The 18,099-nt window shown below is 41.0% G+C and overlaps 1 protein-coding gene across 1 annotated transcript in view; it reads left to right on the top strand.

Annotated features, from left to right (window-relative positions):
• The window catches only part of Katnal2 (katanin p60 subunit A-like 2), a 61,188-nt gene extending 43,294 nt beyond the window's left edge, over positions 1 to 17,894 (top strand). Inside the window, exons 12-16 of the mRNA XM_013018880.1 lie at positions 216 to 307; positions 3,379 to 3,489; positions 15,736 to 15,898; positions 16,882 to 16,984; positions 17,444 to 17,894. Of these exons, the coding sequence (XP_012874334.1) occupies positions 216 to 307; positions 3,379 to 3,489; positions 15,736 to 15,898; positions 16,882 to 16,984; positions 17,444 to 17,583 (609 nt within the window). The 3' untranslated portion in view covers positions 17,584 to 17,894. The remainder of the gene's footprint in view (positions 1 to 215; positions 308 to 3,378; positions 3,490 to 15,735; positions 15,899 to 16,881; positions 16,985 to 17,443) is intronic.
• The last annotated feature ends 205 nt before the right edge of the window (positions 17,895 to 18,099 follow it).

Raw genomic sequence — 18,099 nt, forward strand, 5'->3', positions numbered from 1 at the left:
GGAAATAATTGGACCATCCAACCCCCTGGGGTGGTAGAAGGGAGAAATAATGGTAATGATTATAAAGTTACTGTGAAATAACAGAGTGTAGAATGAATGCTTATTATTACAATCATTCTAAGCTTTTAATCTCCGTGAGTATCTGAGGGCTTTAAGTATATGGTGACGAGATTAAATATGTGAATTTAAACATGTCTTTGCTTTTCTCCACGTAGGTGCTATTTGAACTTGCCCACTATCACGCCCCCTCCACAATTTTCCTGGATGAGTTGGAGTCAGTGATGAGTCAGAGAGGCATGGCTCCTGGGTAACAGACTCGTGTGTGTGTGTGTGTGTGTGTGTGTGTTGGTCATCATTTCTCCCCTTTTGTAAGTGTGTTTGATGGTCGGAAGCCCATCGACATTTACCAGCAGAATGAGCCTATTAATAAGCCCACAAATTTTCTGTAGACACATGGAAAGGTCTTTAAATTAGATCCTGTTAACTGAATAGCTGATTTAAGTAGTTTTTAGAACCGGAGGAAATGTTATTCTCCCTTCCCCCATCCTTACAGAATGGGTTTCAGGCCTGAAGATCACCCAGCTCCAGGATCTCAGCCCTGCTGGCTCAAAATAGCCGCCCCTGACAGCCTCCTCTGGAGCCAGAGGGCCGCCAGCGGGGCCTGGGGCTTACCACCACGCCAGGGGGATGAGCCAAGTCTCCGTTCCACTCCCTACACGAGGTCCTTGACAGTGTGTGAGGCCGGGAAAGCCCCCACTTCTCTGGCATCAGGTTATGGCCCAGCATGTGGGATCTTAAATAAGTCACATACGTTATTTCTAAAGATTAAGTGTCGGCTAATGTCCCCAGGGGGAAGGGATTTTTCTCAGACTGTTAGAGGCTTGTTTATGCTTTCAAAATGCTAGGTAAGTTTTTTCTTTTTGTCTGCTTCATTTTAAGACCAATTTCTCTTTTGATCATAAGTATTTTTTCCTTTGAGACTTGAAAAAATTAAAGTTGGTACCTTCAGCTTAAAAAAAAAATCTGGGAGAAATCTCAATACAGCTACATTTATTTAAGACCTTTAATGGTCTATAGCAAGACAGAATTAATAGTGATAAAATAAAGCAAATAATTTGCTTGTTAGAAATACAACTAGAGGGCTGGGAAGGTGGCTCAGTGGTAGAGCGCTTGCCTTGCATGCATGAGGCCCTGGGTTCGATTCCTCAGCACCACATAAGAAAAAAGAAAAAAGCCGGAAGTGGCGCCGTGGCTCAAGTGGTAGAGCACTAGCCTTGAGCTGAAGAGCTGAGGGACAGCGCCCAGGCCCAGAGTTCAGGCCCCACGACCGGACCCAAAACAAAAAAAAAAGAAATAAAACTAGAATATAATTTATGAAATCATACTCATTGGAAACCATTTTCCCAGCAGGGATAAACAATCCTGAGGATTCAGCCAGATAGGATAGGATTTCTGTAGTTGATTCTAATGGCCTTGATGTGGCAGCCCTCCACCTCTGTACCAACCCTGACGGGGGCAGCCAGATGGATATGATATCTGACCTCCATTTCCCCTGTAATGACAGACCGTGTTGTCCTGCCTGAACCTAGTACCTGGGCACTGGCCTTCCCCTTTGCTAGCCTCTAATGAGGCTTCCCACAGCCTTTATTGGGCTTTTAGGGGAGCTTTCCATCTACCATCCTTGAGTATATTACACATTATACCTCCATTCTCAGTTTTCTTATCTGGAGTTTGAAGACTCTAGGGTAAGAAATAAGAGAAAGTGTGGTAAAAATCTTCTTGGATCTTCTGGGTTTAAAGAATTGTAGTTATAATAAAATGCTGAATTGACAGTTAACTGTACTGTGAGAGAGTCCCCTCTCAGGAAATGATAGCTAGGTTCTACAAAGCCTTATACATGAGCATGCCTAATTTGAAAATCAAATATATAAAATTGCCCAAACTCTGAAATGTTTGAGTACTGATGAGACACCACAAATGGAATATTACACACCATGAAAAGTTATTGCATAGATGAATTATTTAAAAAATTATATAAATCACTTTTATGTATATAAAATGTATGTGAATATAAATTAATTTCATGTTTAGAATTGAGTCTCATCCCCAACTATATATTAGCAAATAGTCCAAGTCAACAATTCTGAAATAAGAAAATCTTCAGGCCCCAAGCATTTGAGATTAAGAATACTCAATCTGAACCTAATTTGGGTTACTACCACGTACGTGAATGAATGAGATGTTGAGTGTCTTGTCCAAGAAACACATTTTTATTTAAATAAATCTATTCAAGTGAAGGAGAAGGAGAGTCCATGTGGCTTCTATCTAAACCATTTGGGCTCTCCAGGTCCAAATAGTTTGCTCCTTGTCGATAGTAGTGTCTTAGGTAAGGCTTGGAGGAAAATTTGCACAGAAAATTGCCTCTAGTCTATTATGCAAAGAAAGCATAGTCCATGTCATTGTCTTGTAATCTCATTAGAAGAGAGTAAAGCATATATATATATATATATATATATATATATATATATATATAGTCATATATCTCTTTTAAAAATTAATTATCATGCATGCTGTACCAATGAAAGGGATTATTCTGAATTAATGCCTTTTTTTTGGCCAGTCCTGGGGCTTGAACTCAGGGCCTGGGAACTGTCTCTGAATCGCTAAGTGCTCAAAGCTAGCACTCTATCACTTGAGCCACAGCTCCACTTTGGCCTTTTCTAAGTATTGGAGATAAGAGTCTCGTAGACTTTCCTGCCTGGGCTAGCTTCAAACTCAGATCTCAGCCTCCTGAGTAGCTAGGATTATAGTTGTGAGCCTATACTCTATTATAATGATCTATTATCTATTGTAAGCTTGAGCCTCTAATCCTAATCCTGGCTAAATAATGCTGCAAATGGTTAGCTGGGTTACGTTTTATTTTGGGTTTTTTTGGGGGTCTGGTCATGGGGCCTGAACTCTAGGCCGGGGCGCTGTCCCTCAGCTCTTCAGCTCAAGGCTAGCGCTCTACCACTTGAGCCACAGCACCACTACTGGCTTTTTTCTTTTTGCTTATGTGGTGCTGAGGAATCGAACCCAGGGCCTCCTGCATGCAAGGCAAGCGCTCTACCACTGAGCCACCTTCCCAGCCCACTGGGTTACGTTTTTATCTACTGGATCACCAGTAGATAATAGTTATTTTCCCACTCACTGAAAATCTTTGGTTTGCTTTTGAGCATCATTATTTTATTTGCTTACTTCCTTTCTGTTACAATGCCAAGTTGTATATTTTCTCTAGCTCTAGTAAGAATGGCCCTCTTTACCACCAAAACAGAGCCTGTTCTAGACTCATTGAGTCATTGCTGCAAGTTCCACTCTTGTCTTCTTGTTTCTCTCTAGGGGAGAACATGAAGGAAGCCTTCGAATGAAGACAGAGCTACTGGTGCAGATGGATGGTCTGGCACGCTCGGAAGATCTTGTGTTTGTCTTAGCCGCTTCTAACTTGCCATGGTAAGAGATCAAAAGAGTACATGTTGAATACATTTTCATGAGCCTAAGTACCGATAAAGATTTTATAGGAAGTGCTTTATGCAAAGCATAGTTGTCTGGTTCCAGTCCTGGAAGGTTAATTTGAATGCTTACTGTTTATATCCTCAATTCTTGCTATCAGTACCATGAAAGATTCTACCGTAATAGAACACAGGTCAGGTCTGCTTTATTTTAAATATTGCCAGTATTTAAAATGAGCACTTTGAGTTTAAAGCTGAATTACCTATGGTTAGTCTCTGTACCCACTGGCTCTGCATGCACAGACTCAGCCAAGTGCAGATAGAAAAGGGGAGTATAAAGCCTTGTGTTGGTACTGAGCATGTATAGACCTTTTTCTTTCCAACACCAAGAAGAGAAGATAAAGTAGAACAATATTCACCTAGCACTTACTCTAGAGATGGAGGAGGCAATGTGCAGGTTATATGTAAGTGCTATGCTGTTTTACACAAGGGACTTAAGCAGTCTCAAACTTTGGTATCCATGGGGTAAGGAGTCATGAAACCTGTGGCCCTATTATCTTTAAAGTAAGTGGGACTTTCACATAGAACTATAAAATGTTTCCAGTCTCCAAGTCCCAAACAATACTCCAGAAATGAGATGTTTAGATTTATATTAGTTCTACAATTAAACTTTTTTTAAAGTTAGGAAGAAAGTCTTTTTTAATGCTGTACAGTAAATAGAAATCTAAATAATCTCTAATTAAAAAATATAATCTACTCTCTGAGTGTTTCATTCAAACTGTATTCCAGAGTGGTTTAAGAAGAATTCTAAAAGTGAATTGGGAAATAAGAGATGCTGGCTAGGGAAAACTCTGCTATCTATTTGGAAAATATATTTTAAAATAATTACAATCCTTTTGTAGTTCTGAGAATATTTTCTCATATAGTATTTTTTAGAGCCAAAGGTGAGGCAGGAGGCAGATAATGGGAACAGTGCTCCTCCTATTTCCAGAGAGGGATCAAGGTCAAGAGAGGTCAATCTACCCAACGTCAACAGCAATCTTACTACAGAGCAGGAACTTGAGACTCTCTCTCATACCTTCCATTTCCACCTCCCCCCCGCATATTCTTCCACCTCAGAGAGGAAAAGAGAAAATTATTTTTTAGTATATGCTCTCTGCAGTCCCAAACAAGACATCACTAAGATATCAGGACATCCATTTCAAATCTGCTGTGTAAATATGTAAATGATTTAAGATGGCATATTTAGAAAAGCTTTTTCTAGTATGTTGAGTTAATCAACATTTTTAATTTTGAAGATTATGTTAAATGTTTCCATTTTAACAATGTGTATTCAAGTATGCTCTGAAAGCCCAACTTACTGGTTGAGATAGGGTCTTGATAAATTTTTGCTTGAGTTGGCCTCAAACTTCAATCTTCCCCATATCACCTCTCTAGTAATTAGGATTAGAGGTATGAATCACCATGCCCAGCTTAAAGATTTGCCTAAACTTATATCTGTGAGTAGAATTAAAGTCATTTGGTAACTGTTGAATCATTTGAAGGGCTTCCCAACTGTTTTCCAAGTGGCTGTACCATTTTACATTCCCACTAGCAACAAATGAGGATTCGGGTTCTCCATGTCCTTCCAAACACTTGTTATTATCTGTGTTTTTGATTACAGAACAGTCATCCAAGTAGATGAGAAATGGTATCTTGTGGTTTTGATTTGCATTATTTCTGTAATGACTAATGATACACTAAGCATCTTTTCATGTACTTATTGGCCAACTTCATATTGTCTTTGGAGAAATGTTTTGTGTGTTGGCTTTTCAAATTTTTGTACATGTAAGAAAAGTCTTTGTCATTTCAAATTCTTTTGTACATATAGAAATTTCTTTTTATTTCCAAGTTAAATATTTAAGAACACACCCTAGATACAAGTCCCTCTAGTAGATACATGACTTGCAAATATTGTCTTCCACTCTGCAGCCACTGATTACTTCTGTATGTCAACCTAAGCAATGGATAGATTCTCCAAAGACTGATAACTTCAGGAACGGTAGAGTACTGCCATGGTAGCATATGTGTCCTCCTGAACACTGTATATTCAAGGAGGTTGAGGCAAGGTGCAAGGATGAGGGTTACATGAGATTTACCCCCTCCCACCAATGCATGGGGTTTAAACTCTGGGCTTGGGTGCTGTCCCTGAGCTTCTTTGTGCTCAAAGCTAGTGCTCTACCACTTGAGCCACAGCGCTACTTCCAGGTTTTTCTGAGTTTATTGGAGATGAGAGTCTCACACACTTTCCTACCCAGGCTGGCTCTGAACTGCAATCCTCATATCTCAGCCTCCTGAGTAGCTAGGATTACAGGCATGAGCCACCAGTGCCCAGATTACATGAAATAATTTGATACACGTAATGTTGGCCATAGGAATAATAGAGATATTTTAAGGATAAATAAAAAGGCTGACACCAGTATAAGGTTCAACAGACAGCTGCTATTCAGACATCCTTGTCTGAATACTTGTCTACCATATTAGTGCAGATCTGTGCATTTTCACAATATTGCTGTAGTAGAAATAATTGCCTACCCAGATTCATTCTGCCCCTCTAATCTAGTAATAGAATAATACTGTTGGTGTTCTGTTTCTTAGTTGTCCTTGCTGTCAGATGTACTTGCTTGCTATTTACACTAGATGCTCCAGGTTTAATTTATATATTCTGCTCCTGATCCGCAATCAGTTATTCATTCCTAGAATCCCTTTTTTCTCTAGGAAATGATATTTCAGATCATGATTTCATAGAATTAGGGGTGATCTTTGCTACCTGGCCAGCATTGGTTCTTGGCCTTGTCATTGGATTTAAGAACTGCTTTCAAAAAGAGACAGAAATGGACTTTATAGCTCAATGATAGAATACCTGCTTAGTGTACTCAAAGTCCTGAGTCTAATTCCCAATGCTGCACAAAATTAATTAATAAATAAAGAGGCCAATAATGAACTCATGCTAGTATTTTCCATTTAAAATGATAAGGTTTCATGTAAATTATTTGACTTTGTAAGTATATCTTTCTCTAATTAAAAAAATCTTTATTCCTAACAGCATTAATATAATTAATATTCACTTTGGACATATATCTAATACTTGCATGTAAAATTGAGTTCCTTATTATTAATTTTAAATGCTCTCATTAGAAAATGGCCTCAACCTGGCCTATGATAGAAGAGTTAATGCAAGATTCCTCAACTTCAGCCCCACTGACAATTGATATCATTCTGTCACAGCACTGTCCTGTGAATTATAGGATGTTTGACTTCTACCTAACGGGATGCCAGTAGCATCACCAAACCCCAGTTCCTAGATTATGACAACCAAACTATGTCTTCAGACTGCTAGACACCCTGAGTGTTTAAATCAGTCCCGACTGGTAATCATTGAATAAATAGAAGTACATGATTTAGAAACAAGCTGCCATGTTTCACAGCTAAACTTTTAAGTTTTTTTTTTTAATTTAAAAAGCTAGATACTGGTGACTAGCGTCTGTAATCCTAGCTACTCAGGAGGCTGAGATCTGAGGATCTCGGTTCGAAGCCAGCCTGGACAGAAAAGTCTGTGAGACACTTATCTACAATAAACTACTTTGAAAAAGCTGGAGGTGGCACCCTCAAGTGGTAGAGTGCTAGCCTTGACCGCCAAAAGGCTCCAGGACAGCACTCAAGCCCTGAGTTCAAGCCTCAGCATTGGCAAAAAAAAAAAAGGAAAAAAATACTATAAAACAACCGAACTTGCTCTTCTTCTACAGAAGGTGGCACATTCTATAAATCATTCTGTATCTTAATTTTTTTCTCTTAACAAAGTGTCAAAATGTCCAGGAGATTTTTTTCCATATAAGGAAACACGTTCTTCCGGCTCCTTGTGATAGCTACATAGTAGTGTTCCATGTTGTGCATATGATAATTTATCCCGTCAGTCACCCAATGATGGGCATCTGGGTTATTCCTGCTCTTCTGTTATTAAGAATAAAGCTGTAGTGAGTAGCAGTGTGCTTATATTTCTTTGGGTACTTGCCAGAGTGTCTTTGGGGCAGGTTCTTGCACATAGCATTGCTGAGTCAGAAGATTAATTTGTCTGGACTTGAGGGTGAAAACTGCCAAAGATCCTTCCATAGACCGCGTATCATTTTGCATTCTGAGTAGTGTACTGCTTTCATTACTTAACATTAGAGTAAGAACATTTCCATTATCATTAAATAATTCTTGAAAATTAAATTTTGTAATGGATACCCAAAATTCCCACAGCAACTGTACCACAGTTTAATTCCTCCTATTGATCATATAAGACACTTCCAACCTTCATTAGAAATAACACTGAAATGAACTTCCTTACATACAAACCTTAAGATAAAGTCCCAACTATTAAGACATCTAACTGGAGATTGAATCACTGAATGAAAAGGTTGAGATGTTTTTTTGAAAAGTGTCTTGCGACATACTGATACAAATCCTATAAGAAAAGAAAATTCTCTAAGGAATGAATATTCTTTATCAGGAAGATTGAGACAAATATTTTCGTGGCTTCAGCAGCTTAGGCGAAGGAAGATAACTATGTGATGCAAGCAGTTTGTCCTTCTGGAGAAAATCATTAGATCAAAACAACTTTGCAAAGACTCAGGTCTTGAATCTCAATGTCTTTATAGTTAGCTGTATCTGTTGTATACAACATCTTTCAGATGCTGGGCTGTTATGTACTGCTTTTTACTTATAATTTTCCCTAGATGTATCCAGTGTGTCTCCAAAGTGACAACAGCAATGAGATGGCTTTTGCTTATTCAGCACTTCTCTTCCAAAGATAAGATAAACTTTCTTGGTTTAGAGCAGCACAGAAAGGGCAAGAATATAGCTCCTGTGTGCCATCCGACATGTAAATAAGCAACGATAGTTTAGCAAATGCTGCATCTTTAATAGTACCACTTAAAGAAACAGGTGTAAGAAATATAGTGAGTACAATTGGGGCTAATTTGACTCACCTTTGTTGTTGAGCATTCACAAGCCCAGGCACAGGAGTTCAGAAGGAATAAATTGCTGAAGGGGCCAGTAAGAAAAATTTTGCCTTTCAATGTCTATTTAACTCCGTGATAATCTATTCTAATGAAGTGTAAAGACTGTGTGAAAAACAAGAACTTGTTGCCTCCAAAAGAGCTAGGAATCTTTAAAAAGATAAAAGAAGCTTAGAAATCAAATACCTTGTATCACCAAGTATGGACTGAAAAACAAAACAAAACAAGGACAACTTTCTTCTAATGTTAGAATGAAGCATAAGAGCCTAGAGATTGGTTGCACTAGGGGTGAGATTTTCCTGATGGGTTGTTGCAATGGCGGGGGGGTATGTGTGCTATGGCTCCTTTGTACCACTTCTTCCTGACTGCTGCTTCCTTTCCAGCCACATTTGAAATACCTCAAAGCAATTACCACCTCGACTGCTTTTCTGTCATTTGTGTAAACTGACTTCTTCCAGTGTGGACTTCCTCCACATTAGTATACTGTTTTTTATAAAGATGTAGCCTTGTAATTGAAGAACACCGTAGACATAACCCTGGTTCTTCCCATAGTAACCACAACCCTTCCTGGGCACTGGAGAGAAGCTGTGGTCTCTGAGGTGCTTGTGTCTTGACACAAGATCAACCCTTTTCAAATATGGCCTGCCATAGGTGGGTAAGCATTATACAATATATTTCAGAAGTGATGTGACTGGTGTTCTCCATAGTAGGTGCAGTGTACAGAGCTCAGCTACATTAAATCAGTGGGTGAGTTGCCTAGGGATGGAGGAAAACACCTACAGGCAGCATACAAGATATGATTTATTAAAAATGTATTAACAGGGGAGATTGACTGACTAGCAAGGATGCAAACAAAAGAGACAAAATTATGTGTTGGCCTGGACTAATCAGATAGGTGATAGTCTAGACTGGAAAACTGTTGGAAGTTTCGGCAGTGTCTGCTTTCACAGTGCTGCTAATGTCCAGTGGTGACTGGCTAGACCAAGAATACCTCCCTGTTACAACTTTCCTCTACACACTCACTACTGCACGGAGAGGGGGAGTCATTGGCTAGATTGCTTTTTTCTTATATGATCATCATTCTGTCCTAGCTGATTTAGGAGATGGGAAGTCAGGAAGTGAGCTCTCTTTTAAGTCACACTAATTTACTCTTATTCCTATCCTGTGTAAAAGGACATCGGTGACTCTCCAGATAGCTTTTATCCCAACATTCCCACCTCAGCCCATTCACCTTTATCCCTTTGACTTGAGAAGGAAAGGGTCATTTCAGAGACATGGCAATTGATACAAACTCTTTTTTTCTTAGGGATTGTAGAGCAGGACTTTTTAATGTCGCTATAGAGCCACTGTCTGGGGATGTAATTCAAGTGGTAGAGTATATCTCTAGAAAATACAAGGGCTAGGAGGTGTAAGAAATAGCTTAGAGGTTGGGATGTCACGTAGGACACTAACTCAAAAGGAACTTTGCTTCTGCAGAAGGGTGTGCTATTAGCCAAAGATCTGGCAAGCAAGCACACTGAGAGGCAGGTGGCTCCCTTTTTATCCCTAATGCAGCAGGCCCTGCCCCTCTGCTCAGATTGACTGAGCTCACGCTCACAATCTGCAAAAGGATGTGTCTAATTCACAGGAAGTAATGAAAAGTTAAGGAGATTCTAACAGGATGCCAAAGTGCTCAGGAAAGAGATGTTTGTAGCTAAAATGTAATTACCAAGGGCCAAGACATCTAGCCAAGGCAAGAACTTTTCAGAAAAAACAATGATCTCAAACTTAACGGAAAGGAAGCAAACTACTTTGATGGGAAAGAGGCATTTCTCACAGAGGGAAATGGGATTATGGTGAATTTGAGGCTAACTAGGGCAAGGTCAGCAAAACTCTTAATTTTGGAAATAAAATACATTTGAAAGGATCTGAGTGTGGCCTAAGAGGCAAAGCACTTGCCTAGCATGCTCAAGGTCCTAGGTTCTGTCCTTTGCATGGAGGTGTGTGTGTGTGTGTGTGTGTGTATGCTGGGGTGTCATTGTGCATGTGATTCTCCAAAAATAAGATAGGATAAAACAATCCTTCCCACACTTAATATGACCCTATAATCCTCTGCAAACCTATTAAATCTCTACCACACGTAGAATTCCACTGTGGTCTCGGGGTGGTGGGGTGGTGGTGGGATATCATCATTTCACTTTTCTTTTTCTGGAGAGTTTTTAATATGTTCCTTCTATGACTCAATTTCTAGCTTGGCATCGTGAACGCAAAGTGTGTGTGTGTGTGTGTGTGTGTTGTGATGTTATCTGGACTAGAACAGATAGTATTAAAAAGGTTTTCTGTCCTACAGATTTCTTTCCAGTTCTCTGGTTAGGTTGAATATGCTTTTCTTGGGTCATCCTGTCTGTATATATTAGTAGCTCCAAGTTACAGCTGTCTCCAATGCTCATCAGGATAGAAGGGAAATAAAATGAAAACCCAAGTCCATGCAGCTGTTCTTTATTACTTAGAACTAATAATGACTGGGGCTGGGAAGGTGGCTCAGTGGTAGAGTGCTTGCTTCGCATACATGAGGCCCTGGGTTTGATTCCTCAGTACCACATAAGCAGAAAAAACTGGAAGTGGCACTGTGGCTCAAGTGGTAGAGCGCTAGCCTTGAGCAGAAGAGCTGAGGGACAGCACCCAGGCGCAGAGTTCAGGCTCCACAACTGAAAAAGAAAAAAAAAGAACTAATAATGACTATAAAATACTTTCAAAAAGTAGATTTATTTCATAATTAATTTAAGTACAGAATAAGGTCATTTTACACGAAACAGTCACCCTGCACCTAAGTGTATTCATCCATCTATCTGAGTAGGATTTCTTGAGTAGCTACTGAATATTCTGTTTGATGAAGGGAGGAAGAATCCAAGACTCGGCTCATGACCCTGGGCCTCTGGAAGGTAGTCACTGGTGGGCCAATGCATAAGATAAAAGCACAGCTGCCTTTGAGCTGGGTTACTACCAGCATCAGGACAACGGCACACACAATAAGCAGAGCTAAGTTGTATAGGGAAGAGAGGCCATTTTAATACTAGACAGTAAAATGAAATAACAGCCTTTATTTTTATAGGCTTTTGCTGAGTCTGTTTAAAAAAAAAAGATTTCACTTTTAGTGAACAAAGTGGGAGTTCCACATAAAGAACCTGACCCAAGTCAGAGCAAAGATGGCAAAAAGAAGACTTAGGGCTGACAGGGAAAGCAGTTGGCTCAAGTAGAAGGTGCTTCCTGTGGGAGACAAAATAACCCTCCACGCTTTCTTAAAAATTCTGTGTATGTGGTACAGAGGAATCCAACCCAGGGCTTCATGCATGTTAGGCAAGCACTCTACCACTGAGCCACCTTCCCAGCCCCTCCTCTCAACGCTTGTGTTACCTCCTCCCCCTCCCCCATTATCTACAAAGGAGTGTACAATGCCTCAGTCTATTTATCAGGGATTGTCATGGTTAGAGTTGGACTTTGCTTGTAAATCCAAAGCTTGCTTCTTCCTTTCCATGCTGAAGTAGTAACATATTGTTACTACTGAAGGAACAAATTTGAGCTATTTCTTCTGGGAATGATCTCTGTTCCAGGAAGCACACCGTTCAGCAGGGGATGCTGGCCAAAAAGCTGAGGAAAGGCACCTGCAGGTCTGGTGCAGGGGCTTGGCCATCAGGCGCCAAGCCTTGTGAGCCGTGTAAGCCCGCATGGGTCCAGGCATGCTGCGTCTTCTACTGAGCAGTGGCAGAGCTGCTAGCCAGGGCTGGACCAGCTCTGAGGTCTCTGAGCCTTCACTGTGCTTCACAGGACAGCTCGTGTCTCACCCTTGCTGGCTGTTTGTCCCTCTGACTTCCTCCTTCTCAAGAGAGTTGTGAGAACAGAACAACCAGTGTAAAAATAAAAGTGTGGGAGCGAGGGGTTGCCACAAGTTACACTTTTTAATATAAACATATTGGCATAAAGAATGATTTCTGGGCACATTCCATTTGTCCTTTGTTTCCTCCCTTGTTTGATTTTATTATTATTGATGTCATTAAAAGTGCATTCATCAGGCCTGGCTGTCAGAGAGTTGCACTTATTTTGTGCCCACAAGCAGTTTTGAGGTATATCTCTTGCTTTAGGGCATTAATTGATCAATACAGACATCTATAGTGAAGAATTGTCTCCCCCCATGACTCTATTATTCTAAAGTATTCTTGTCTTCCTATAAAGAAGTCATTGAGTGGAGTAGAGACAAGAAGTGTAGGGACTGTCCAAATTGTCACTGACGACTTCAGATGCTCTGTGTGGCAGCTCTGCGCCCTGGCTGAGGTATCGTCCACTTCCTTCTGAGGGCTGAGCAGCTTGTCTTCAGCTGTGTGCTGAGGAGGCGCTGGCCTAGCCCCTCTCTCACCACCTGGAGACGTTCTTCTCCTTCTGCATCTGACCCTCTTATGCTTGTAGACCCTTGGTTTTTTTTCTTCTTCTGTGGGGAGAGGCGTCTGGTGTTTTCCTGGGTAGGAAATTTTGTTTAGGCTTTCTTTGTTGAAAATGTCCTTGTTCTTCCCTCCAACTTGATTGATAGTTTGATCAAATTATAGATTTTTGTTTTTTGTCTGTGGTGGGGCCTGAACTCTGGGCCTGGGCACTGTCCCTCAGCTCTTCAGCTCAAGGCTAGCGCTGAGCTACAGCACCTGAGCCACAGCACCCCTTCCAGCTTTTTTCTTTTTGCTTATGTGGTGCTGAGGAATCGAACCCAGGGCCTCATGCATGCAAGGCAAGCGCTCTACCACTGAGCCAACTTCTCAGCCTAGATTTCTTTATTGTAAATTATTTTTCCTCGGAATTTTAAAGGCATGGCTTCATTTTCTTTTTGTGTATCATGTTATTGTTTAGAGGTTCTGTTTGTTTGAACTTGTTTTGTAAGTTTTTTTTTTTAATATAGGATGTTGTCCTGTAGCCAAGGTTTCCTGGAACCCTCATCCTCTTGCTTCGGTCTCCTTAGTGCTGGAATTATAGGCATACTGGGGCAGGCCAGGCTTGTATGCAGAATAATTGGTATTTACCATAAGGTGTTTCCTTTATGATGGAGAGCCCCATAGTAACCAGATGTTCTCTGTAGTAGAAAGCTGTATCTCAATGGTGAGAAGACAGAAGGTGGAAGGTGGAAGACATATGGACACTGTGTGATGTAATGTGGAAACACATTACCTAAGAAACTTACTTGCCAAAAATGTGTAACCTGACTCTAATTAAGCTTTCAGAACTAATTTCCATCTTAGAGGATAGTTGATAGAGGGACATGAGTAAAACATCATGAAGTCATCCAGATATTCTACAACTGGCCTCTTAGCTATGGCTCATGCTTATAATCCTAGCTACTCAGGCGACTGAGATCAGCAGATCAGAGTTCAAAGCCAGATCAGAGACAAAAGTCCATGAGATTCCATTCCTATTAAACAGCCAAAAGGTAGGCTGGAGATGTGGCTCAAGTGGTAGAACAGCCAAAAGGTAGGCTGGATATGTGGCTTAAGTGGTAGAGCATGGGCCATGAGCAAGCATGATGAGCAATAGTGAGGTCCTGAGTTCAAACAACAGTACTGGTGCACACACACACACACACACCCACACACCCACACCCACCCTCCCCCCCCCACAGATGTGGGCACGCGCGCAAAAGAGATTAGTTTAGATCTAAGATAAATTTAAGAGACATGACTATATGCAATATATATTCCTGGGATTTGGACTTGGACGAAACAATTTTAAATGTTGGAATGATTGGGAAAATCCCACTAGGAGACAAGCATTCGACATTTGATGAATCAGTATCAGTTTCTTGGATACAGTATCAGATATTATGTAACTATGTAAAAACTGTGTATCAGATGTTCCCTTTTCTGTGAAATACATACTAAAGAATTTAGGGGTGGGGTTTCATTATATAGTCTACATTGAAAGAACTTAGGAAGGAGTAATCCCAGGTATGCAATAGATGTAGATAAGATCATGGTTTGAGAACAACACAGAGAAAAATGTTGAGTTTATCTCAAAAAACCAAGCCAGGCTTGGTGTCAGTGGCACATATCTATAATCTAATCTATTCGAGAGTCTGAGATCTGAGGATGAAGCTTAGAAGTCCATGAGACTCTTATCTTTAATTAAACACCAAAAAGCTGGGAGTGGAGCAGTGGCTCAATTGTTATGGCACAAGCCTTGAGCAAAAAATCTCAGGGTCAGTGCCCAGGCCCTGAATTCAATCCTTGTCCCAGCATACACACACACACACACACACACACACACACACACACACACACATGCTTACACAACTAGGAATAGACAGAAAGATAAAGTTGGGCATCAATGGCTCATGCTTGTAATCATAGCTACTCAGAAGGTTGAAAGCCAGAGGATCATGGTTTCAATACCAGCTGTGGACAGAAGAGCCTACTAGATTCCATCTCTGGTAGACTGGAGGTATGGGCCAAGTGGTAGAGTTCCAGTTGTGCAAGCATGAGGCCCTGAGTTGAAACACCAATCATGTCACACACAAAAAAGATATATTAAACAAATGGGGTGAAATGTTAACTGTGTCTGAGCCAATGTGGTTAGGTCTATGGGAAGCCATGTTTTATTCTGTTTGTTTGACATTTTCATATTAAGATGTTTATGAAAATAGGTTTCAGCTGTGAAATTGCATGACCAGGGCCAACAGAAGCTCAGATGAGTGTCTCAAAGGCTCATACTGGCACTGGGTACCCAGGAAGGCATGTATCAGTGCTTAGCTTTCTAGAGCAGTAGGGTGAGGTAGCCATTCATTCCAGAGAGGATAAGAGTTTCAGAAAAGTTCATGTGCCTTACAGAATGCCTAAGTGATGGTCAGATATAATTTAATTACTGGCAAGATGAGAGTCAGTAATACATGTTACAGTTGCAACAAGCATGCACATGTTTAGTTGTTCTTGGTTGGATTCCTCCACCACCTGCTCTCAACTAAAATCATGTCCTATATGTGAGAAGTGTTGAAGGGCCTTTCCTTCCTCTCTCTTTCCTTCACTTCCTTCCTCTCACTTTCTCTTTGCTACTTACATCAATTCTTTCTTTAAACATCATGGAGTAATTATCTTGTCCACTCAAATGCAGACTTGCTTCTAAATTGTTCTTAAAATGCAGTTGTTTAAGCTCTGTATTTGTTGCTCTCTCTCCACTTCCGGGTTCTTTTGTGGTTTCAGGGAGCTGGACTGTGCCATGTTACGGCGCCTAGAGAAGAGGATTCTGGTTGATCTCCCTAACCAGGGAGCCAGGAAGGCCATGATCCACCACTGGCTTCCCCCTGTGAGCAATAGCCAGGCCTTAGAGCTGCGGACAGAGCTGAAGTATGATGTCCTGAGCAAGGTGGGCTGACCTGGAGGGAGTCATGTGTGGGCCACTGTCCAACACCTGTCTGTCTAACACGGTCATGAAGGAGCTCCTTCCCCAACACTAGAAGATATCCCAAGATGGCCCCACCATGCAGTGGTAGAATGAACTCCTGGTTACTAGAAAGCCTTCCAACAGGAACAACATGAGCTGGCTTAGATTCAGAGAACCTGTGGGCCTGACTGTTTGTTAGCTGTGAGAGCTCATGGATAACACTCACTGAGCTTCATGTTCTCTAATTGTAAAATGAAATAAGCCAACAGAAAAGCTTGAGGTTCATGTTTGTTTACCTTCATTATTACCTGTATGTAGTTCCAGGGTAGCGGACATGTTACCATGTTATCTGCTTAGGGTGAACACATGAAGCTGAGGTTCCCCAGGGCCTCAAAAGAGCAGGAATGATTTTTATTTACAAACCAAATTGTCAGGCCCCAAGGGCTCATGCTGGTAATGCTAGCTAGTCTGGAGGCTGAGATCCATGATTCATGGTTCAAAGCCAAGCAAGCTTCAAGTTCCTGACTCTTATCTCTCCAATTAGCAACCAAAAAGCCCGAAGTAGAGCTCTGCTCAAGTGGTAGATGGCCAAGCCTTGAAGGAAAAGCTATAGGATAGCACCTAGGCCCTGTGTTAAGCCCTAGTATGCACAAAACCAAAACCAAGTATATGCCATTTTTTTTTTTTCTGATTTGGGTGCAAGGACTCTACCAAGTCTAACTTGAGTGATCCAGTCTCCATTGGCATCTTCCATGTTTGGAAGGCATGTGGACCACTGTCCATCTATCTTGGGCAATCATGCTTTTTAGCAGCACCTGTCCCTCTAGCATTTCTTAGCTGGGAACCTTTGTACACTGGGAGTGACGGTTACAGAACCTAAGCCAGGGGTCTGATACTGAGTGCTGCCTATAAAGGCCACGATCATTCCATCTGCTGACCAACGGCCGGGCTTGTGGCTCTTTCAGGAGACAGAGGGCTACTCCGGTTCTGACATTAAGTTGGTCTGCAGGGAAGCAGCCATGAGGCCTGTGCGGAAGATCTTCAACGCACTTGAAAATTACGAGTCAGGTACGTTTGGTGTTTGTGTTTTAAATCCAAGTCTCACCAGCAGATGGAGCCAGATGCCCGGTTTTGGCAGCCTTTACACTTGCAAGGAGCTCTCTGGTCACATCTGGTGCACTCAGCCCCTATCCAACCATGTTGTTTTGGATCCACATTGTCCACAGTTGAACTCTTCAGGACTCTGGCTTTTATTTTCCCAGTTGGGCTGGATCCAGTTGAGGCACTATATTAAGTAATACTTGAATGATGATACATTTAAGTCACTTTGTGTGGGGGCAGTTTGGGCTTCAGGGGCTAACTCTGTTACACATTAATTTCTTCTATAGACTTCTTTTGTCTTGCCTTTGTGCTGCATTAACCATTGAGAATGCTGCATTATACATTGTCTTGAAACAAACTCAATTAGCCTTTCAAGATCAATGATCACCAGGAGGTTGATTTGTGCTGTCTGTTGTTTTTACCCAGAAAACAGAAATTTTCCTGGGATCCAGTTGGATACAGTGACCACAGAGGACTTTTTGGATGTGCTGGCTCACACCAAGCCCTCAGCAAAGAATCTAACTGAGAGATACTCAGCCTGGCAAAAAGAGTTTGAGTCCGTTTGAAAACACACTTATCCTGACCTGACCAGTGGTATTTGCTTAAGTTGGAGAAGAACATTGTGATTGGAATGGAAAAGATTGTTTTTCATCCCTGGATTAATTTTGACAACTGTTATTTGGTAAACAGACATTTTTATTAATGTTTCACCATGGATATCAGCAACATAGAGAAGATTTCAGCTCCATGTATATGTGCTCATGAGGCCAAGCAACAGACTTGTCTCACAATTAAGACTCCATAAAATTTTGACAATTTCCTGTAGTATTTCTTGTTTGTGAGCTTTCTGCAATTTGAAGTAAAAGACTTTCTAAGTCTCTACTGTTTTTTCTCCTTGCAACATATTCTCAAATCTGTTATAGTCATCATCATTCTTTAAATGGCCAATCATATCAGATAAACATTCTCCTTTTGAGGGGTTTCAGTTGCTATTAATATCCTTTTTTATGTTGAAGTATGAGCCTTTGGATTTGTTCAGGGCTTTTATGTTGATAAAGCTTGAAGTACCAACCTTATACTTG

Source organism: Dipodomys ordii, unplaced genomic scaffold (assembly GCF_000151885.1).
Source record: "Dipodomys ordii isolate 6190 unplaced genomic scaffold, Dord_2.0 Scaffold43, whole genome shotgun sequence".
NCBI lineage: Eukaryota > Metazoa > Chordata > Mammalia > Rodentia > Heteromyidae > Dipodomys > Dipodomys ordii.